The following is a 24,874-nucleotide window of genomic DNA, read 5'->3' as shown; positions in this document are numbered from 1 at the left end:
TATTTCTATCAGCCTTTCCTTATGTAAACCAAATCTGTTGTCATTGTAGGCCAAAAAATAGGGTTCCCCACAATGAAAAGCAACAACAGGAATGCATTTAAAAAAAAAAAATCTAATTCAGATTCAGTTCTGATTAGAGGCCAAACATTATGCTAGTGATTCCTTAGACTGGGAAAAAGTTTCTCGGACATTTTAAAAAAAGAGATAAGAATGAAAGTAGAGTTCTGTGCATTCACGTCATAATTCCCCTTCACAGTAACTCTTAAAACAGGGGTGTCCAACCTGCAGCCCTCCGGTTGCTGCAGGACTACATCTCCCGTAATGAGATGTAGTCCTGCAGCAGCTGGAGGGCCACAGGTTTGACGCCCCTGTCTTAAAAAATATGCAGTTTGATTCTTGTGCTAATACCTTATCAACTGACGGTAAAACATGAAAGACAAACACGTTGTGACGCCGCACACACACGCCATTCTGAACAACAATAAATAAGCAGACGTTTAGGAATTCAGCAGATTTTTATCAAAAGAATAAAAACTCAAAATGTCGTCGAGAATTTGGGGAATTGGGAATAAGATGAACTAAAATTGCTTTAACAGGAAATCAAATTTCCTGAAACGTTGATATCAGGGTCTTTTATTGTTCCCGATCTAATAAAGAGAGTTGAGCATTGCCGCTGCGGTTCATGTAGACACAGCGGCACTTTAGTTTGTTAATAAATGGTCTGCCTTGGGCTAGCTGCCAACCGTGCATTAAAAAGGAGAAATGGGAAGTCACGGCACGTCAGTTTAATGAAGAGTGTTTACACAGTACTGTTTAGATCCAACAGGCGGTTCACTGCGGCATCCGTACTAAAAACATAACATGCTTCGTGAGAGACAACAAAGGCTAGGAAAACGTATTAATTTAGCCATCGTGATTCTTCATTGGTCTTATGAAGTTATGTTAATACTAAAGTAGGTTCCTCATCTCCCGCCAAAAGTATTTAGCCATCAGTAGAGTATTTAGTGAAGGTGACAGCCTGGACCTGACCAAAGACCGCCGGTCCCTCGTAAAGCACCTCTGTATTAACCGCATTTGTGGAGTGGCGAGGTGGAGATGTTATTTCCTTTTTTGCTGCCCTTAAGTATTCAGACGTTTAACTTTTGCTTCATACAAAATACTACTCATTTTTTTTGAGTTTCCGGAACATATTATTTATTAACAAATTGTGCATGGAAGGGAGAGAAATGAAGGCACACAGTGGATTGTTCTTACTTGCGTTGTTCCTAAAAATATTACATATATTAATATTACATTTGTATTTTAAAGGAACAGTTTATTAGTTAAATGCCGCCGTATGGTAAAGCTGTGGAATCAAAGTGTTAAATGCGGACTAATCGTCGAGCTGGCACAATGCTGCGACTCCTCGGTTTATCCAGTGTTTTTGTGGCTCGTCTGAAGGAAGCTCTATGGACAGGACGTAGTTAGTCGAGTGCCCGGTTGTTGACAACGTGCCGCGTCTTGCGCTGGTTTTATAAACAGGACATAGGTATGAGTTCTCATGCACAAATTTTGAGCTTTCACCCGGTTTCAGCCAAATTATAGGCAATGCATCGTAGAGTATTTTGGGAAGAGATTCCCCAATCTGCATTGTCTTTCTGTCCCACCGAGCGCCTTCCAAGAAGAGACCTTTAATATAAGCACCATCTTCTGGAGCCTCATCAATTTTGTTTTCATGCGTCGTCACCTGCAATCAACAGTTATGTCAGGTTTGGAGCCGGAGGCTAATTGCAGTTGAAAATCAATGTTACATCAATTAAAGATTTGTTTTGGATACAGTTCATTAAATGCTCTGAAGATATCAACTGTAGTATGTTAAGTAACAGAAAAGGCGAATTAGTAGAGATGTGATGATAAAAACAGTGTAATAACTCCTTGCCACGCATGCATATCAGGCGTGTTTTTGGATTAGAAGTCAGATAACATGCATGTAATTGAGGTATGAGTGTTAAACTGTCGTTGATTTCAGTGGGGTCGCTGCACGTGTGAGGACATTAGACCAAAGCATAAAAGTTCCATGGAACACTTTTGAAGTCACTGGAAAATACACTTCAATACGCGTTAAAGTAGGACTGGAGTGTTTGTTAACTAGCCAGCTATCTCAACCACCAGATGATGGATGATAATTTAATTGTTTTCATCCATAATGCTTGTATGTAGACTGGAACTTTAAGAGCTGTAGCCAGAGACCACCCATGTGTTAAGGTACATTATCCACGAGCAAATCACACACAAGGTGAGAAGAACCAACGATGGATTTGGTGACCACTGAAAAGAGTCATACTCCTTACCTCAAACTGGAAGCCGATGCAATCAATGGGAATGGTGTACTTTCTGGCATAATTCTGTGACACACCAGTTAAGAATGACTGCGTAAAATAAAACCCGGAAATCCAAAATACTTTGGGCGGCCCATTGTTTATCCAGTCCTGCAAGGGTGAAAAAATATATAATTTTATTCGCTTATTTTATAAAATACATTTTGTCATCACCAGCGCTTTTGAAAACAAGGTCATGGGCTTTTATAGTTTAAAAGTTTTATAGTTTTAAAGCTTTGACATTTCACATTTTAAAATACTTCTTCCCTGGTCTAGCATTGTGTGAACAAAGAAGGGGAATACAAAATGAATACGGCATATTGCAAGACTATAAGCCAATGGTGGAGAAGTATAGTAACTTTTATTGTTCTGAAACTCCCATAATCCACTGAGAATCATAAACACATTTATCGAGCCTCTAGATATTTAACTATTCTTGTTATAAGATTCAAATCACATGGAACGCTCCGCATCATGTATCAGGTTCTCAGCACGCACTTACTGTAGGTCTATGCACACAAGCAACTGCAGTTCCATCTCTATAGAGGCTGGGAATGAGTGCAGATGAGAATGGCCCTGAAGTCCTGGGGTTTTGCCCTCAAGATAACCCACCCCAGAATAATAAATGCAGCTGGTGGGAGTTAGTGGTTTTTGGAGTTAGTGTTGGTAGGTAGCCCCAAACCATTTAGGGTGCAGTTGCTTCTAATTACACCGCTGATGAGGTCCAAGCGTATTTATTGTGGGTGTCCAAGTGGCTTCTTTAACCAAGGAATGGTTGAATAGTTCAGGGCTCCATAAAATCACTTGCCATTTGGTTACCCTAATTTACTGCATGGTACTCGGCCTCTCAGTGAACACGTTACTTACATGTGCTTTCACATATGTGTTCCAAACATATTTCCTAATGGGATAGCTCTGAGTTTTATCTAACTAAGTACACGGCTTCCAGGAAGCAGTCATGCCATTTTACATATTTTTCTTTATAGCCCCATGGCCCCACAAGGAGGCAGTGCGTGCGTATGATTTTAAACCAGACCTGATGCTGTATAACAGGGAGAATAAGATCTCAGAATACACCGGGACGTGGGATCATTCTACTTTCAATACAGAGGCTCTTGGACCCTTTGTGTACTTTGCCTGTATCATTTTTCACAACACACAGTGACACCGATACTGGATTTGAATCCATATTCACTTTTAATAAATTATGGCATTTGTCATACTTTACACATTTCAGATGTCCAAACGGGACACCTTCATTGGGTGATGTGGCCATATGCAGGTAGGGGCAGGACTTTAGGTGGAGCTAAGGGCCAAAAGCTGTGATATGACATCATACCCCAGCACACAGCTTCACAGTTGCGAGGAGGCTATGTGGGAAAGTGATGGATGCTGGTGCTGCAACAGCAAGGATCTCGATCAATACCAAGGCTCTCTGGATGGGTCGGGAGAAATCAGAAGCTCTCCCTTCTGCTCCATGCTCCCTACTGCCATTAAAAGACAGACAGTGGGGCTGATTCATGGGATAGTGGCAAAAATTATGACAGTCCCACAGAAAACAGGTACACTTGGAAGGTATGATGCTTCTTTCTCTGGGGCCCTTACTAGCACTAGTACATAATAAGATACATCCCGGGTCTGGATACACCTTGCCTAGATCACTAGCGGGTGTAATCAGTTTTCCAGCCAAAAAGTGTGACTGACAATTAACCTGGAAGCATAAGGTACCAACCGCTGTAAATAACTCACAATACACTCCACACGGGAACGTACCTCAAAGAACTGCAGTCGGGTGAGCAGGTCCGACACATAGCTACCCAGAGGTTTCAGGGATGGGTATGACTTAGATGCCCACATTGCAGGCACCTTCCCTACCAGCATGCTGTTAAAGACATCTTCAAGCTCAGAGGACATCAATACTTGGCCCTTGATCGCCTTCCCTAAGTTTATCAGGCTGCTCCGCACAACTTCTGTAAGCCTGCAGCCAAGAAACAGAAGGGTGGTTGGCAGCGTACATGAGAAAGACACAGAAGCGAGCCTAGCTGTTATCTGTGATAAAGCCACAATATGAAAACTCCATAATAAAACCAGCTTTCAATATATAGTGCTGGAGAAATCACTAGTAAATGCATACATAGGAAGGCTGATGAACTGGTTTAGGACGTGCATGCCCATATTGCCCATAGTGCATCCCCTACCGTCACTGAATGAGTGCGTCCTATGGGGCCAACTCACTGGCGTCCTCTACCATATAACACTTCAAATGACCAAAGTGGGACATGGTTGTATAAAAGAGTGTGGTTACAGGTGTGGCCCGGGACGATGCTCTACAGAGACTTTTTTATTTAACTTTGTCACCTACTGGTAGGTTATGGAAATAAGTAAGGTATTAAGAAAAAAAAACGTATTTTTTTTAGTACATTTTGGTTGTTTCTATACACATTGTGATACAGTCATATCTGGCAAACATGCTGAGCTCCTAGAAAAGAGGGACATCATGGGAGGAAAGAAGGATGCACGGAAAAGTAGAATGACAGCCGCATGGTGTTCATTCATAAAACTAGCTGCTTTATACAACATACAGGAAGGGTTACTAGAAATCTAGACTTCGTAGAATAAGCTTTACTTTTTACGCAGAACAAATGATAGAATTCTCATAAATGAATCAAACATTTCACTGAAATGCGGAGTACACATGCCCCCGCGATCTATCCCCTTGTTAATGCAATATTAGATATAAATTATACCGGTTCCGGAGAAGCTTTCTATTAGTCATACCTGTTAAACCGAATTAATTCCTGCCTGAGCACGGTATTCATCGATTCTTCATAGACCACTGGATATTTCTCCATTACCGCCTCCAAGTGAAAATCATTTGGTAGTTTGTTCAGGATATCTCTGGCCAAATCCTCCACAATTTCCTACGTTAGCACAGATTAGAATAATCATGAATAATCTCCAGGCTATTTCTTAAGAATGCAGTTTGCGTTTTACATTTAAAAGTAATCGGCCAAGCAATAAGTGACAATTCTCGTCATTTTCTTTCCAGCTGCAGCTAATCTCCGAATGGCTGCTACGTTCCTGGAAGTTTATTCGAGTGAAGCCGTCAGGAAAAACGGATAAGCTTTTACTTTGTACAGCAGAAAATTGGATCGAAGCAGCGGTGAAGCCAATATGCTAGAAAATGTATAGATGGAACATTTCTTAGTTCATGGGCTTTTTCCTATCTGTATGCCACAGGGACACAGACTCCACTACTACGGCCACCAAGCAATCCTCACATCAGGTAACGGAGCTGAGTGCTTTATGGCTGCTGTCACATTCACGCATAAACTATAAATATTCCAGCACTCTGTGCTGCTGGGCGCATGCGCAGAGATAGGGGCATCAAACTTCTGCTCCATATATAACTGTATCTATACGTTTCTCCCTATAGACCTAATAACTTCCCAGGGTTTGACCTGGAGTCTCCCGGGGAAGTCATGCTTCTCTGGGTCTCCAGGTCACCTCTTCGCAGGGGAGAGGCATTTGGCCATTTTCACACCACCAGTAGCTCCAGCTTCCCCGTACAAAGCCGCCTCTCCGGGAGATGCAGAGCTCCGGGCAGCCTACCCCGGGACGTTCCCGTGTATGCCTATAGAGTGCCCACCAACCCCAGCCACCAGAACACAGCATACGACATAACAATGGGGTGTTTTCTTCACCTGGGATGATTTGCCGCTTCCAGAACTTTGTCGCGGTAAAGTTAGAAGAACTCCGCCGAATAGCTGGTTGGTCTCCTGGTTATCTTTGGTGATGTCAGCGTTCTCGTGGAGTCCGAACACATTCGGGACGGTGATAAGTGGCAAGTTTCTTATATAATCCACAAAAGACTACGATAAAGAAATTTGATTATTCAAAGATCAAGATTTCAACCCACAATATAAACACTTGAATGTGTGTATATATATATATATATATATATATATATATAAAATATATTTTACATTATATATATATATATATATATATATATATGTTATTATTATCCCTTGAGTAGTCTATAGTCTCTTTTTATCGCTGTCTCCAATATCCCTGCACTCCTATGGCGATTCCTTACAGTATATATTACTATAATGATGTCACGTATAAAAATAATGTTATTACTGTAGCAATCAATCTATTTGCTCTCCATGGTGATGAGACCATTTACAGACTGCATATGCTACAGGTTTAGTAACAAATATTTTCATCTGAGATTCCTTAATATAATTTTTTTATCAGTAAATATGTGACTCAATCGCGTTTCATTATTAATATTATTATGTAAATAAGTGAAATGCCAGTATGGCAATAATAACCGAATTACTGATACTTCTCGATTTCATGGAATTGCAGAATATGAAATTGTTATACATCCTCACAAGGTAATCTCTCTAAATCTCACCAGATTGCAGGGTGAGTTTGAGACAGCTTTGTACTTTAATTTCTAATTTTATATATATTCATACTGCTTCCATCTATTATTTTTTGCAAGCTCCTTATACATAAATCGAGGCTTTATCCCTTGGCGTTTGGCATTTTACTTTGAATCTTTGCTAAATTCACAATCATTATTATTACTAAGTAATTAGCTTTTGTGCTCATCATTAAAACAAAACTCATTCCCTGGAGTGTCTCTAATTCTCCTCTTCCCCACCTAAACGCCATATTATTCCACGTTGATCTAACAATTGGCCAACCTGCGGCTCTCGATTTTCTCAGCACTTCGCTTTGTTTCTTCCTTACAGTTTTACTTCCAACCCCAGCGCTTCTTCTACATATTCACAAGGCCTTGATCCGCCACAACGCATTCCGCGACACGGACTCATATTTCACAAACAGAACTTCACTAGTGTTTTATCACAAGTATTAACTCCTAATGTGTTCCCACCGACCTTTCTTTTGTAGACAAACCAACGTTGCCCTGCGGGAATTGACAAGCTGAGAAGGGCATCCAATCACAATGACGCAAGGGCAGTATGATTGGACCTAACCTTTAAACCCCACCCACAGTACCCTGTTCCCATGGTGACATGCCATATATATATATATATTTATATATACAATATATATATATATATACATACATACAGGGCTTGCTGCACTGTAAATGCATTGTTGTGCACCCATGTCCGCACGGGGTAATAATTCTACTCAAAGTCATGCGATACTTTCCTTACCTGATAGGTGCCATAGGGAGGAATAAAGTAGTCGTCTCCGGAGGCGAGTCTGTACTTCTCTTGCTGAATATCTTCGTTATAGAATATTGAAAGAAGGGACAATAGCAGCCGCCTGTCTTTGTCATCTGTCACTCTCCCGCCATAGTTACATTCACCTATATGCCACAGAACGCAAAGTTACAGGCATGAGCTTACACACCTCAGGGGTATCTATCCGAATGTGACTTACCCCCAGGAGGAAAAAATAAATAACAAATGCAACAAATGGTTAAACATTTTTATAATACATTTTGCACAAGCTCTCGAATATTCACTTAAAAGAAGCAACTCTCCTTAATGGATAAGCTTAAGACGGCTAAACGGAGGGAAGGAGCCGGCCGCTTTACAGCATATGGGCAAAGATTTGTCGGTCGTTCCTCAGTTTTACAGAATGCCTGCGGGATCCAAACTGTCAACAATCTGCATTTCTTAACCTTGAAGGAAAACCAACAGCTACATTATGTATATTTCCTATATCCGAGAGAGTTAAAAAGCTATTATTAATAGCCAGCATAGCATCACCTATAATCATCAGAAATGCTCCTTAAAATCAATTTGTTTCTCCAAGCGATTTATCGATGGCATTTTTATTAAACTTTTTGTCAATTCTCTCTGTCATGTGTACTTCTGGAAAAATCGTATTACTTAGAAAATAAATACATGGGAAAGAAAAGCATATTTTCTTTACTGACTCATTTTAAAATTTTTTTTAAGATCAAACAGGTAATACACGTCCGCCAATACATAAATCTCTCTGCTTTTTGAAAAATGTTATAATGAAAGGTTATTGTTACAGAAATCCTAGATTCCTATGAGCATGAATCAGATTGTCAGGATGATGGAACAAAACAAACGCGTTTCAGATGGAATATTTTATCCATTAGTGTATTATTTTGAAAAAATGAGTGGGGTTCCCCATTGTGATGACTTATTTCTTATGATAACAACATAAATGTATTGAAAAGTGCCATTCATTTTGGAAAAGAAATGTCAGATTTGCGGAAATGCTATTGCATTTAATGAAATATTGGGCTGCACAGAAAAGCTCGATTCTTTATAAATCTATATCTATAAATAAAATGAATGCACAATGTATACTGTTGGGTGTTTCAGTAAAATGCCAAATATTTTTCCACTTTGTTGGTTTTTATCAGAGTAAAGAAATACAATAATAAATATTTTCAGGAAATAGTTACTTGACTCACATATTGAGCCCAATGTGTGCTTGGCGCTTTAAAAAGTGACATGTTGGGCTCTGTAAATCAGTCCCAGGTACCCAGAGACACGAGTGAAATGGAAATGGAATGGTTAATGAATTTAGGAACCCCAAAACTGCAGCAGGTAGGCATTTTAGTAAATAGCAAATACATGAAAAAGTTTACATTATATACATTGTGACAAAGCTAAATGAATAGCAATGAATAATATGAGATTTTTACCATAATCCTTTAACTATTATTATTTGAAGCAGTAAACTTCTGAAAACCCATTTTCCGTTTTGACTTCTATACTCCACTTCCCAGAAATGATTATGAAACTACAGCTAATAAGCAATTATGTCAATGTGCAAATTACTAACCTATTGACCAATAGGAAATTAGCTTCTGTCCTCTAATTATTCTTTGACGTGTATGTTGCCCAGATAACTATTCGGAGGCTGTATTTAACTACAGCGGATGCTTTGAAGGCGTAATAAAAGAGATTTGCTATATAAAACATTATCTATATATATATTTATATATATTATACACTCATCTACACCAGACAAACCAAAAGGCTTGTTTTCCCCTGAGAAATCTCATGGTGCTGCCACAACCACAAGGGATTCTGGGTAGGTGCATGCAAATAAGATTAACCATTATCACCTCTATATCCACTTTATACATGGATCCCTTGAAAGTAATTGCCTGCTGTAAGGACAGCCTTTAGACAAAACTTGGATAAGAGGTGCAGTAGCCAGATCACCGCTCACGGACAGGTTTTTTTTTGGTTTTTTTTTCCTGTTGAGGACCACCCGGCTCCCACCAGAAGGCCAGGGCCCTGCAGTCCCTCTTGAACTGCTAGGGAGGACCACCCAGATTCTGCCAGAAGGCCAGGGCCCAGTGGGTGGGGGTGGGGGGCTAAAACTGCTTGACTGATCAGCATGACATTACGATACTAGTTTAATAGTTGAGGCTTGGTGTAGACAAGAAATACCATTACATAAGTTATGTTGGGTAAAGGTGAAGGAAACCCTTCCACTAAAATTAAGGGGGTAGTAGAAGTATTATTAAACACTCATCTGCAGACACCAGACAAGCCAGGTGGTTTGTTGTTCCCTCAGAAATCTCATGGTGCTGCCACAACCACAAGGGATTCTGGGTAGGCGCATGCAAATAAGGTGAACAATGATCACCCTTTGCCTCTATATCCACTTTATACTTTAGACTTTTGTCTAAAGGCTGTCTTGTACAGCGGGCAATTACTTTCAAGGGATCCATGTATAAAGTGGATATACCAACCATAAATATGTAAGGATATATATTATACTGTATATTATATATGGCCAGATTGTGACTACACAGCCCCTTGCACTTTAAGGTCAGGGGCTGGATATACATGTTACGTGTTTAGGATTGCGTGTATAAGCACATGTTTGGAAGTATAACACCTGATCAGCCACAGGTTTACCAGGGATTTGTCCAATGTGTCAGATTGCCTGTATTCAATTTATTTTTTAAGGCTTGGGTCTTTAGGCACATGGAATATAAATCAATTATGATTGTACTGTTACATTATTATATATATATTGAGAAGTTAACCTAATAGGCTGTTTTTACCTGTTAAGTATGTTAGAGCTTCAAACGGTACCGTTTCATACTCATTCAAAAACATCTGGATCTGCCGCATACTGATTCTTAAGTCAGACTCGTTGAATTCATATGGAATATTCCACCCTGTAGACACACGTGTGAACAGATTAGTAACAGTGGATAAATCAGTTATTCAACTCCCACGTGAATATTAAAAAGATACGATCCATTCTCGTCAAAAGCCACATATAGTCTGCCCATTATTTCTGCTGTAAAGACTCAAACCTTCAAATCAGTTTTAGTATGCAATAAAAAGCAGTTTTATAGGGAAATAAGCCCTCTAATTTTACATCTCCACTGACATCTGATAAGAACATCTTACAAATGTGAACCTGGGAAAATCTGTATACTCATCAGCCCACCAAATACCTGGAATAGCATGGAATAACATTACGAGCCACAGACTTGGCCCCACTAACACTCTTTTTTTTTTTTTACAATGTAACCCTCATCGGCTACTAAGTTTATATTTTTAAGTGTTTTAAGGTTGAATAATGTAAATAAAAATACTGGGCCAGCTTAAAAAGCATCCGCAACATTGTTGGTGTCTTTCTGCTTCAGATAATAATAATAATTATTATTATTATTATTATTCCATGACCATTTGGTTTTCAGATAATGTAAATCTTACCTAATGGGCCGAAATTTCTTCGTTCTTGAACAAGTGCATGAAAAAAGCAAAGCCCAAACAGCAGCTTCTGCCACATCTCCGGTTTCTGGCAGCTGTTGAAGAAATGGGGGTCCGATATTGGGTCATTTAGATAGGAGCGGAGCAGGTTCGCTCTCAGGCCTTTTGGGGGCTCGTTGGTCATTTTTACTCCATTCTGCAGAATACTGACAGGGAACTGGTCTGAAGGGTAGCTCGTTAGCCATAATCTGAAAATAGAGCAACAGTTAAACTTTATATAGTTTGTATGTTTTCTAATGTAAACTAAATACAACTCAAGGTCTTGTCAGATATATTTATTCTTATGTTATTGCGAAAATAATGTTGTGTAACGTTATTTAGAGCAGAATCTCAGGACCAAAAAGGTTTTTATAGACTGAAAATATTTGAACATCTTCATTTGGTTAACTTTTTTCCCCAATGCTATGCACCAATCTGTTTATCATATTATTTATTTGGTTGGCACGTGCCTAATTGCATTTCTTAATATAAAGGAAAAATTGAAAGACAAAGCCACAAATCATTAACAATCTATTAGAGAGGAGACAGGATTGAGTTGGCATGGAAGACCACAGAAGATTAGCCCATATCTTGGACCGCTATCACGTACCTGAATCTCTCGTTGGTATTCTCGGGGACCATGACTTCCTCGCAGATTTTCTCTAGAGATGGCATCCAGCTGCTTGCTAGGTGACAGTTTTGTAAAACGACCCAGGTTCCATCTTTAATTGCCTGATGGATCATCTTTGCAGCTATGGGCCCTTGCCCCTGTCCCAGTGAAATGGTCTGAATATTATCTCCCCCCATGCCGAGGTCATCAGCAAACTTCAGCAATCCTGCAGGTTAGTAAATTACACATTTATGTAAAACACACAGAGACGCAAAAATGTATGAAATGTAAATGCTCATAACACGACGCTGGACTACTGTATCATGTAGAAGCCAAGAGCCATCACATGCTCTTTAATGCATATTACACTAAAGAAGTGCCTTTACATTTATATTGGATCCCTTTTGCAAATGCATCGGGGGATTCAGCTCCAGTTCAGACCCCGGTGCACATACGCAGATAGTGCCCCCACTATTAACTGATTAACTGCTTTAAATCACATTACATAAATTTTTACAGCGCCAGCAGATTCTGTAGCGCTGTAAAATAAATTAAAATCACAAAGAATAAAAAACTGCTTTAAGCAAGAATCCTTGGGCCAAGGAAGAGCAGGGCAGCAGCAGCTGCAAAGCTGCAGCTTCTATTTCAGATAAGTGTTCTTTTAAAAAGGCATTTTAAAGAACTCACAATTGTACTTTTGTGTCAATTTTGGTATCAAAACAATTAGATTTTTAACATAATACTACGTCCTTGACAACTGCATGAACGTGTTCTGTCTCTGCTGTCTTAGTGTGTGTATAGAGATTAACACATGAAGTCCTTGTGATAATGCCTTGTTGGAAGCAAAAGAATGATTACGTTTTAATCACCAAGGTGAACATTAACATTTGCCGTATTCTTAACATTAACAATATACAGAACGAGGAGCACACTGTAAAGAGCATAAAGGCATTCACATTCAGATCTCCGGGTTCCTGCTAGAATAATAATGATCAATAAATACACAAAACATAGCAAGAGATCAGATGTAATTTTGCCATTGGATAGCAATCAGCTTTAATAAGAGGAGGAACGTCTCCTTTATGGTGCTGAACGAAAAAAACAAAAAAAAGCAGATTTCCATATAACAATGCCAGGCATTATTTCCCCTTTTAAGAACGTGCTAAAAGCCTCAAAACATAATTTACACTTTATTCTTTTGTGGATATAGATGGATTCTTACCTGCCATTGGGTCAGCACCAGGGGACAGCACAAAAATGAGTGGCGCACAACAATTGGAATCATTGTAACTTCCTGCGAGGTCAAAAGTTGGTGGTTCAATAAACATTTTGCCCATATTTTCTGAAATGAACTCTTGAATCGCTGGGACCATTTTGTCAGGTCTGAGACATCTGAGTACAACCATTCTGTTTAGACCTGTTAAAGACTGCCATTCGTCTGGAAATGGCTCATCTTGCGGCTTCAAGGAGTCGTAAATCTTCTTCCATTTTGAAACATTGTTTTTCACATGGTCCATGAAGCCTTGAAGTGGTTTGAGGTTAGAAGCACGCACAATTTCAGCCCAAGATTTATCTGACAGCCAGAGAGCGGCAGGGTTTGGATACGGATTGTCCAGAGCTACTCCTCCAGTCAGAAGGAAACGCCAAAGCTCATCATTTATTTGGTCTTTTCCTTTCATAATGCCAATTGTCAAGAGAAGTGAAAAAAGAAGTTTATCTTTTTCAAACAACGATCGACAGACGTTGTTGTAAATACTTATTGTAAAATGTTCAATTATATGTGCGATTCTCTCCTGAAGGTCCTCGCTCTTTTTACTATGGGCAAGTGAATGAACGTATAGGTTAATGAACCACGTCAATGAATACTGATACATCGGCTCAATGTTGGCTAGGTCGGAAATGCAGAAGAAGGCAATTGATGAATGAACCGCCACTGGCCTGTATCCCATTCTGGTGGCATCAATTTCCTTTTCGGTGGCTGATGCAATTTGTTGCTTTTCAGATATTTCTTCAGAGAGCAGCTTTGATGATGACAAAACTTTGATGGCAGTTTCGTCTTCTAATATGTTTCCTTGGGAGGAGGACAGAACTTCTAGGATTTTGTCTTCAATTTCCTTTAGCTGCTTCTTGTTGGTTGCACTTTCTATTATAAGCTGGTTCTTTTTTTCCTCTAGTTCCGGCTTTTCTTTTGCCGCTACAATGCCAAGGAGCTGGTCTTGAAGACCCAGTGGTGTTATCATAAAATTTAGGAGGCAAACTTTCACAGCCACTTCTGGTAGATAGTGTGGATTTCTTAAACGGGTGGTCATATAAAGTCTGAAGTCTTTTGAGTATTCCACAATGTTTTCACCAAGTCTAATATATTCCACTCCTTGCTGTTTAAATGTCTGTTTTAGTAGAAGAGGCTCCAAAACAGCATCAATTTCCTCTCCAATGTTTTCAAGTAAAACTGGGTTTCCGAACTGAATGGCATTTTCTAATGTGCGGGTGTAGGATGAATCAGACAGTTTAATAACAAAGAGCTTGTTGGCTTTCTCCATATTTTTTACCCACTTGTTGGCTTGTCCTTGAGGGTCAATCATCAAGGGCCACCTTCTGGAATTAGAGACAATTATACCATTGTCTATAGAGAACGAATCCACGGGCAGGCCAGCGATCTGCCAAGCCCGTATTTTAACTGGATCGCCCAGTGTAGTACTTAACGTGAAGTCATCTGAGCAGGGGATTTTTCTTTCCTTACATAATATGTGCCACTGGCTTTGGCATTTCTGGCGATACTCCACAGTAAAGGCTCCCAGATAGGCTACTGTTCCTGAGGACAGAAGCACATCCCCAGTAAGATTGGTGTATTTTATTCCTAACAATCGTGCAGCCTCAGTCCATCTATCTTTTTCTCCTCCAAGGCCACTGATCAGTTTTTCAGCACGTACCAATTTCTGAGAGCAGATTTCAATGTTGTTTTCCAACTCTTCTTTTCTGCTGTTCATGGCACTGAATTCGTCATTCAAAGCTTGCAGACGGTCCTCAACAGCCTTAAGCTCTGCCCGTTTGGTGTTAAGCTGCTGCATTTGTATAAAAAGCTTTGCTTCGGCTTCTTTAAGACGCTCTCGTTTTGGAGCAACCACTTTGGCCACACGATCATACACCTCCAAGGCCCTTACCCACTTGCAGAGTCCTTCACAGGCTGAAGACACGAGCCTTATCATCGACGGCTGGAATTCAGGATTATCTATAAACTTTTCTCTGATTTTTTTCATGATTGCAGGGGGGATGTTATCCTTGTCAAATGACTTTAGACTCTCAAGGAACTTCAGATCACTTAGAAGTTTTCGGGATGGTCCCCAGTAGTCTTCCACCATTTTACCTGATGTGAAGGAAAGAAAACATTAAATACAAATTAATGTATAGAGTGATATCCTCTATCTATTTCTGTGTAAGAGCCAGAAGACTACCTAAGAACAATGTGTGACCATGCCACTAGAATGCAAATGACTAAACAAATATGAATTAGCTTTTTTGAATAAACGGGTCATTGTTTCAGAAATATTAAGAAAAGGAAAGAAGGAAAAGAAAGGTAGGCAGGAAAGTATGGGCAGGGAAAATGACAGAAAAACTAAGAGAGGAAACAAGGAAGACAGAATAGGAGGAAAGGGAGCTAAATAATAAGACGATAGAAAAGAAAACGGAAAATAAAGTAGGTTTTGGTTGCAGGAACCTTGTGGCGTTTAAAGGCATATCTGGAAACCAGAAAACATCACTTTGGAGTTGAATGAACTACGGTAACAAGTAAAAGTAATTATTTATAATGGGAAGCTTTTATGTCATATACCCGGTCACCCACTGCATGCTTTTGGAGCTTCTTACCTGATCCGCTGGGGTCAGGCTTCCTCTCAGGCTTTATGCCTTTCATCACGCAAATACTTTCCATCACAAGTTTTACCAAAGGTGGGGGATTCTGCATCGATTTCACGAGTGTTATGTCTGTAGGACTGAGCGTGTCAAGAGCAGATATCGCTGCTTCTAAAGCCGGCATGGCCTCGGCGAGATCACCTTCACATTCATCCTGGAAAACGGACACAGTTAGAATCGAGTTACACATTGCACTGATACAATGATTCCATCTTACTAAGAATGGAAAACAAAAACTGGAAGAGTCGTATTTTAGCTGTAAGCAGTCAGGAGCTGGTGACATATTCCTGAATACCTGAAAAAAAATCCCATACATTGAAATATAAGATTCAGATAAAGACACTCATAAAGGTAGTAAAAAGGTAGCATCAAATCAAACGTTCTCTAGTCTTAACAAGCATTTAGCAAGCAAAACATTCTTTTTTTCTTTTGGGAAATATATAGGCTCAAGAAGATGAAAAATGTGCCAGAAAAAGTAAATGGACATCTGTTTAGTCTTAAACACCAACAATGGAGGTCTTTTTGTTACATGATGTAGCACTGTATTTGAGGGGCGGTGATGTCTATATTTTATTTCTCGGTGTCTGCTGATGTCCTTATTTTGGTGAAAGAAGCAGCATTTGATCTACGAATTCCCCCGATTCCCTTTATTAGTAGATTGTGATTCTGTCCATTTCCCGGCAGGAATGCAGTAATATAGAAACGTGAAGCCGTGCAGATCCAGCAAGGAGCCCTTCTCCTAACCAGTCTGGCCCTGGGGGGACTTTTATATTCACCATTAAAATAATAATATTAAATATATTTTGACATGACTGTTCCCTATCTAATTAATACTGATAATGAAAACGTCCTTTACTACTATTTCATGTGTTACATTTTACAACTTGCAACTTAACCGAAATGATGGTAACATGAGAGGACAAATTGACAAGAACACCTGACATGAACTTTATTTCAGATAAACTTTAGCTGATAAATCCTGTCTGTTAAATAATCATTACAGAAAATGTAGCCATTTTTATCTGACGGTGATGCTCTTTTAGAAGAAAAAACAGAAGACCAAGAATCTGTCATAGTTTGATGTAAAAAATATATATATGTCATGCTGTTCATTCAGTCCAATGAGGTTGGATAAGGATTGACACCGAACATTATTAATGTATGTGATAGAAGCAGAAAGACACATCAGCAGCATAAAGGCAATGCTGAAAACTAAACGAATATTGGACTTAACTAGCAGTTCTACGGACATGAGTGATCTAACACATGATAATAATAAAAACATTAATACTGATGCAATGAAGTAATGGGCTTAAAGGGACATTCCGCTCTCTATATTAGACTTTCGAGTCTGTTTTAATAGACATCAGAGAACTTTAATGCATCTAAAGATATATCCGGTATGCATTTATTCTTAACAGCAGTTGCAATGGGACTTCTCTTTCATTACCCTCTTTTTAACACAAGTAAGCAACACAATCCCCTTTTATCAAACGTAGTTCAACTGACATGCACGACTTGAGCTTCCGTGTGCTTGTATGCATGCGCAGTAACCCAAAGCTGATAGGCCTGCTGGTTGATTGTTTTTAAATATATATAAAGCTAAGAATAGACTGGCTGTTGCCTATAAAACCTTGGCCATATTTATAAGGAGGAATTCTAGGGCAAAGTTCTAAAGGTGTCAAAACTGTTATGGAAAGCAATTGACTGTTGCAGCTTTAAATTTAGCACTTTGATCAGAAGAGAATCTCCAAAGAACAGCTGCGATAGAATATCTAATATTTTACATTTAAATAATGCAGACCATAACACAGCCTAGTATAAGCTTATTATTTTAGCATGTTTGGACTTAGTCTGCATTCTGGAAATCATGCACCGGACTCAACACCTTCCTAGGTAAGCATTAAAAATGCATGGCTGCCTTTATTATCTTAGGATAGAATAGAGGGTACGGGGTGGCTGGGGGTCGCAGATGTTTTTACGTTACATTATTGTTTAAAAGACTCCTTACATTCACTAGTCTTGGTTCTGAGGAATATTGCACCCCAAATAAATGACCGTGTTTTTATGTTCACATCATTTTTCTGACAATTCTTTCTACTTTGGAATATTGCAACTTCTTTCACAATGTAGAACCAGACCTCACAGTAAAGGTTCCACTTGCTACACTAACATGGCACATATTGTTTGGCTAAGTATAGAACCATTTATTTGAGAAGAAGAGAAAATTGACATTGTCTTCTGGAGTTGGCTACTCTCAGCGCCGGAGCAGCTTTGTGTAGGGGGTCTGAATAGCAACACATCCAATATAGCGAAACCCAGACAGCTTTTGGTTGGAGGGAACTGGGTGGGGAGAAGGGGACGGGGAGAAGGCAGAACATCTCATCTACTCAGAGGCAGAAGAAGCTCACCTGGAGACCTTGGAAAGTGGGGCTTTAGCCAGAGACTCCAGTGGGAGTGCCCAGGTATGTATATATATATTCCTGAATTTTGGATCGATCAGTAAGGAAAGCAGAAAACCGATTTAGGCTAAGATATTTTTTTTTCATTATTGCTGGTCACATTTGTCATGTGAAACAAAAGCAGGCACTAATAGGCTGTTGCCATAGAAGCTTCTGAATGCTTCTGCAATATTTATACGTGATTATGCTTTCAGAACACACAATAAAAAGACTGAATTGCTAAGTTTTATTTGCTTAACATGTTACAGAGAAACTGATGTTTTGGCTAAATGGAAAAGCATCTTTAAGCCATCATGGATCCTTTATTATCGGCCTATAGAGATACTGTTAAGTGCAGTGAAAACAGCTGTGTAGAGCCGGCAGGCTTATTTTGACCTGCGCCGCTGCGTAGGACACACCACTTTGAAGCAGTAAGGGTGACGAGAAAGAGAACTGTGACGGTGTTCTAAAGCAGCGTTACCTTGATGGCTTGAGAAGCTGCAGCGGCTTCATTAGCCACCTTTTCATCTGCTGATACAAGTTCCCTTTTAGCGTCGACATCCACAGTCTCTTTCTCGATCTTGAGCATCATTTTCTCTGTTTCTGCTGATGTTTTAATCAATTCGGGCTGAAGTGCCGTAAGGTCTTTTTGCATAACCGACACCTAATGTAAATTAGACGAGAAAGAGCAATGATTAGCGGCAGCATTGTGTGTGAAGAGTTCATAGTGAAGTCTACAACGGGAATCATTAAATTTCATTAGGTATAAGAGCGAAACACAACAAAGTGAATCCACATACTCAGATTTCACACCTTAATTATTAAAACAAAAGATGTTCTACAGTACGGAGATTACTCATAGAATCTGGGGCAAGTGTTATATACATGTCATGTTCACAGTAAAGAAAAGACAATGACAGAACTCAGGGGTAATGCTTTGTGAGAATCACTTTTCACAATTCACTTAATGAAATAATCATGAAATTCAGGGATATGGCATTATCAGAATCCTGTTGATCATACCAGTGAACTCTTGGGGTTTGCCCAGAACGTCTGAGTGTAAACTTTTTGTTCTCTGGATGAGGGAGGTCAGCACCCGCCACTACCTGCCCTCTTTGTGTTGTAATCTTTGACAGTGATGAGCTCACATGCAGATAATGGACATGGAGTCTACGGAGACAGTGCAGCTTCCCTGAGGTCTCCAGGTCAGTGTCCTCTTTCACAGCGGCAGAGGAGCAATGCTTAGCCATGTCCACTTTTCATCAAGTTCTTCTCCCACTCACAGCCCATGTAGTGTTAACTGGGGATAGTGCTGTCTTTTTCTGTGGCTATCCCTAGCCCTCCTATGGCTAGACCTGTCCAGTACCCCCATGAAGCCATACTCTCAGAAGAGGGATCTCTGTGTAGACTATGGTCTGAAGTTCCCGGGTATGGATATATTGATAACATTTGTTATACCTCCTATGATGGATTGAGGAGTAATATTACTGCTTACCTGTGAAAAGTGCCAGAAACCGATGACCGACCTACTGCGTGAATGAACTAAGACTAGCTGCTATGTATATTAGTGGCCATGTGCAGTTGGATCCTTCAATGCACGTTGACTATTTGCACGATGCTGAATTACCAGTCCCTCCCCTTGTAAGGCCATGTGCCCAGAATCCTTCATCAGCCATGTAATTTCCATAATGGTGTGCAGAAAGGCCCGTACTGGCCATTTGGCAAAATGGCTAATGCCCTATGGGCCGGTGCCAGATGGAGCCGCTATTTTCCCTTTACTGCTTTTTGTACCCTTACGTACATATATAAAGAAGGGAAGCTACATCAGCTAAAATAAGGTTGAAAAAAGACAATTTAATGGAATAAAAACTATTTTGATACATATTGGCAGAAGACCACATGTACTTTTGTTTGTACTGCTCCTTTAATTGATTATGTTATTCTGACAGCCCAAATCTTTATACTCGGCATGATAAAATCTATATTTTTACTAATGTTATTTATTTGTTGACTAGGGAACAGGCCTGCTGAGTTTCAAATAAATAATTCATATGAAATAGATGAATGGTGCTGAAATCAGCATGAGTAAAGTTTTGTGGAGGCAATCTTCATGCTTATATGAAGTTATATTCCAGAAAAAAGTAACGTAAGTTGAAAGAGTGTAAGCACAGTCTTCCTACATAGTAACAAACAATACAAAGGTATGTTCCTGGAGATCTGAAGCGGTACCCAGAACACCACAGTCCATAGTCTTCTATGGTATATTTCCTTAACATTAAAAGAGTCCATGGTGACATCTGAGCTTCAGATACATGACTGTTGCCCCAAACATCTGCATCATGGTTGGGCGTCTGCAGCTGGTGCAATTCGAGCAAAGGTAGGTGGGATCTAACAACCAGAGCCAAGTAGGACCCCTGGGGAGTTTACAATCCACACCACCATTAACACAAGCGTTCTAATCCTGTTGTACACAACTATACCTAAAACAATTGCATATATTGACACATGTATGCATGTGAGTGGGGGAAATTTGAGTCAGTATAATACACGAGTCTCCTATTATTTTCTCTGTGTCTCATCATCATACTAATAGTCTTTAGAAACTTACTTGTGATGATGCAAACTCAAGTTTCTCCAAACCAACAAGGTAACGATTTCTCATGGTGTCCACCTCATGTCGTTTGCTGTTTAGCAGTGTCTTGAAAGTCAGGATCAATTCCAAGTAGGAGGTTGGGGTGACATAATTATGTCTTCTTAAAGTGTTGTAATAGCTGTCTGACAGATCTTTCACACTTTCTTGGAAATACTTGCACATGGAGACCACTCTACAAAATGACAAGTGAATTTAGCATTACAACACCAATAACCCTCACATAGTATGATAGTACCAAAATATGTTTGGGGAAAGCACAGAGTTACTTTTTTGGCATATGTATATAAGTACTTATATACATATGCCAAAAAAGTATCTTCAATACATACAGTAATTGCATAAAGATAGACCATAAAGCAAATAAAAGTGTGTATCCCTTTCATGCATTAGCCCCCCCGTAACAGAGAAACACTCCGATCCAAAAGGTAAATTGAATACATTAAACCTTACCCAACCGAGACTAACTGGGTCAAACAATATCAACTCTCTGATTTTACATTCCCAGTTTTCTATGAAACAAAATTACCATAATAGATTTTGCTAATGAAGTAGAAATGTATTCCCAGTGTTTAAAATTATTACTCTGTTGCTGACATGCCTCCTTGTAATTATCGTCTACTGATCGCTTTCGTTGGCAATTAAGTACTTTGCTGACTCAAGCTTCATATCCATGTTAGTAGCTGACACCAATCTCCATTGTAAGATTACAAAAATTAACGTGGTATGAAAAACGTACTCTTTCCTAATTTCATCATCCAGAGGTACATCTTCCAGAAACTTATTTGCCACCATTTCCAGGGCATCTGTTGGCCAGGTTTGAAACCAGTCGATGGTGCAGCAGTTTATTAGTGAAGGGAACATGCGTAGTCGATTGCGAAATGCGTCTCCAATGGGACTCATTGCTAGAAGAAAACAGAAATGCTATTATGCACATACATAATACCCATTAGGCATATCTACGAGTCAACATTTCATGTATTCTTACCCAGTACTATGTGTAAATTGGCTCTCACTCTTTCAATGAAGAAATTGTACATGGCCATTGGAGTGGCTTCAATTTTTCTGCCTTCTGTCCTTGCTATGGATTGCATTTTATCAACGATGTCTGCCTTCTCATCGGCTGGAAATATATTAGGGACATCCCCTGTGTTTAAAAGCATGTTTATATCCTCTACAAATATCTCATCCTTGATTTGGTTATCACAAAAAAGGAAAACTGTGTTTTTGCCAGCAACTCCAGCTTGCAACATCATTTTCTTGACATCATCACGCCACTCTGTAACAGTATAGTTCTTTGTAATCTCAATTTGAAAGAGCTCGAAGGAGTTCATAAACGTGGCCAGTTTAGTAGCACTCTGCCGGCCACTTCCACCGATTCCAACCAACAGCAGGTGACCATTGTCTTGTTTCAACACTCGACAGATCCTCGAGATATGTTCAATGGCAAATTTAAACATTACCAAAGACATTGGAGCTTTGCTGATATTATTAAATTCATCCAGATAGTATTCCATGACTGAGGTTAGTTGTTTTAAGTCAGTGATTTCATCATATACTTTAATCTCACTATCAGGCTTGAAATAATCTCCAAAGAAAAGGCTTCGAATATTATCATCAACCACTTTTCCAGTAGGTGCCAAATGGCTAAGAACCTGATAAAGACAAGAAATAACATTTGTAACTTCTACCTAAAGCTCCTATTTAGGAGCTGGCAAGGTAAATATGACACTTTTCATGATCATAAATATACTGTTAATTCTGGTAGTACAACACAGTCATAAATAATAAGAGATTATGGTTTGTCCAGGATATAAATGCACAATTACTCTAATTTTGTTATCTGATATTATAGCAAACATATTCTAGTTTATCACATGGGACCTTCTCCCTTTGTTTCACTTTGTGCTAACGTCTAAGATGTAGCTATGATTGAGCATAACACCCAACAACTGGGTCCACGATTTCCCCAATTCTAACCCAAGAATGGGTTTCATAACACCCATAACACATCTCTGACTGGACCAGTTACAGAAAAAAACATACTCCAGCAAAATAAGTAAATAGAGTAGAGTACCACCTGATCTCAAGGCAATGGTGTAACTACAGAAGCCATTGCTGGATTCATTTTTGGCAAATAGTTGCCCTTGGGGTTGTAAAGATGTGAGGCAAAAGTGGTTTAAAAGAGGAACTTGTTTCCCTCTGTGAGGATCAAGGCCAATAGAAATATTTTAGATAGGTTGAACATGGTGGTCTTATCTGTGTGGTTGCAACAAATGAAGTTGCGATTGGACCATAACACCAATGGGGGTACAATGGCCCTTTATCCCACGCCTCCCTTGCTGTTAGTGAGCGGCATGATGGTGCAAGAGAGCCGTGTCTCTTTCCCCACGCTTGCTCATTCAATAGTGAAAACCTGAAATGTGAAATGTTTATGATGTGTAGGTTTTTTTAATAAAGCTGGTACTCAATACCAATTTAGGACATTATTACAGGAACGATATTCAGCATCATGAACAAAAAGTAAAAGGCAATTCATCAATACAGAATGCACCCAACTTTAGGTGGGCCATTGCCAAAAGAAGACACATTTTTTTAAATGGACATGTATGCTTGATAAATACTCCCTGAGCAAGCGATGAACATGATTTGTGAACATCATTACCAAGATGCCATGCTATTAATCTTATGGAAAGAAGCTCCAGACTATAGAAGAGCGTTGATCTAGTATACTTTGCAGTAAGCTAAATTTACCTATAGCTCTCCATAGTTAAAAAACAATAACCCCCAAATATCAAGCTGATGGATGGGTTTTTGCAGTTACTGTTAGAATTATTAAAGTTTTCAGTGCAGACATATACAGAGCACGGAGGAACCAGTTCCAAAAAGAACACACCAACAAAGAAAATGGAAATTACGTGGATAGAATCTCGGGATATTCTCTCTATTCGGACTATATATTTATTACCAAGTTCATTGGTGGATGTTTTTTTTATTTTTATAAATAACCCCCAGAAATCTAGTACTCACGGAATAATAAGTCAGGACTAGACAAATTCAAGGACTTAGGTAGCCATGGCTCCTAACCCTGTACACCCTTCATCTAGGTAATTAGTGAAGGTTGTATCTCCACCCAATAAATAGAGAAACTGTGACCAACGGAAGGTGAGTTAATCTTCATGGTCCAAGTCTGTCATTATCTCACCCTGGAAGAAGCCACACATATGATTGGACATGCTTCAGGTTAAAGGCTCTCGTTTAGCCATTGGTAATGAGACTGACATGGTCATTCAGATAGGAGATATACGGTAATTGAACAGTGACTGGAGAATTGTGCAGAGGTTGGATAATATAATGGTAGCCTTTGTAATTAGATCGCTGTGATGCATGCACAAGACAATAACAAACTATGCAAAGACAATAACGTCTCTATTCTACGCCTGTCCTTGAGGTCTTGTTAAAATAAGGGGAAATAACTTAGTTAATTAGTTAATTAAGAGCCTAACAAGTAATATTTATCACTACCCTTGCATTATATGAAATCACATTTAGAGACATCTCATCATATAGTTTCTGCTCTTCAAAATATCTGTGTTGTTAACATATTATATTAATCTATCAGGGAACGACCTATTTATTTATACACATGCAAACATGTACATACTTTGTCAACATTCTGCTTGAAACAATTGGATGTTGTCTCTTTCACCATGTTGAAAAATAATTGCCGATCCCCGGGGTCCGTCAAGCGGTCATAAAAAACACGGTACACTTCATGGATCCAAAGTCTAATAAGTTTGTCACTGTCCTGAAATCAATAAAAAATAGATATAATTTAGAACGCTCAGCGATATGACATTTTTCGATAGATTCTACTTCTTGTTTGTGTCTCGACTTGTAAATTGTGACCTAAAGTATGAATTCTGATCAATTAAAGTTGGGGGTTCTATGCTATTAGAATTACTAAATTATTCTAGTTTGTGACTCAATGCACATGTAATATTTTCTATAACTGTCTACCTGCTGAGTTATTGAGTAATTTATTTTCGACAAATGGAACAGAAAACAAAGAAGTAGGATTTACCCATAAAGAGCATTTCTGAGGAAATGTCCTTAACGCTCACCACTTGACAGGAGCATTATGACGA

General features: G+C 39.3%; 1 protein-coding gene across 1 annotated transcript in view; it reads right to left on the bottom strand.

The window, feature by feature from the left end:
* Positions 1-1,372: 1,372 nt before the first annotated feature.
* The window catches only part of LOC149283474 (dynein axonemal heavy chain 3-like), a 108,863-nt gene continuing 85,361 nt past the window's right edge, over positions 1,373-24,874 (bottom strand). The window contains exons 46-61 of the mRNA XM_089497433.1: positions 24,391-24,534; positions 21,715-22,381; positions 21,466-21,631; positions 20,685-20,901; positions 18,558-18,740; positions 15,591-15,789; positions 12,949-15,090; positions 11,727-11,952; positions 11,081-11,325; positions 10,417-10,533; positions 7,559-7,713; positions 6,062-6,229; positions 5,136-5,278; positions 4,131-4,335; positions 2,331-2,468; positions 1,373-1,726 (exon numbers count right to left, since the gene is read on the bottom strand). Of these exons, the coding sequence (XP_089353559.1) occupies positions 1,373-1,726; positions 2,331-2,468; positions 4,131-4,335; positions 5,136-5,278; positions 6,062-6,229; positions 7,559-7,713; positions 10,417-10,533; positions 11,081-11,325; positions 11,727-11,952; positions 12,949-15,090; positions 15,591-15,789; positions 18,558-18,740; positions 20,685-20,901; positions 21,466-21,631; positions 21,715-22,381; positions 24,391-24,534 (5,469 nt within the window). The remainder of the gene's footprint in view (positions 1,727-2,330; positions 2,469-4,130; positions 4,336-5,135; positions 5,279-6,061; positions 6,230-7,558; positions 7,714-10,416; positions 10,534-11,080; positions 11,326-11,726; positions 11,953-12,948; positions 15,091-15,590; positions 15,790-18,557; positions 18,741-20,684; positions 20,902-21,465; positions 21,632-21,714; positions 22,382-24,390; positions 24,535-24,874) is intronic.

The sequence above is a fragment of the Sceloporus occidentalis genome, unplaced genomic scaffold (assembly GCF_023333645.1).
Source record: "Sceloporus occidentalis isolate IW3139 unplaced genomic scaffold, rSceOcc1.0.p SCAF_103, whole genome shotgun sequence".
Taxonomy (NCBI): Eukaryota; Metazoa; Chordata; class Lepidosauria; order Squamata; family Phrynosomatidae; genus Sceloporus; species Sceloporus occidentalis.
The sequence above is the reverse complement of the archived record's forward strand: the minus strand, read 5'-3'. Positions and strand labels throughout refer to the sequence as shown.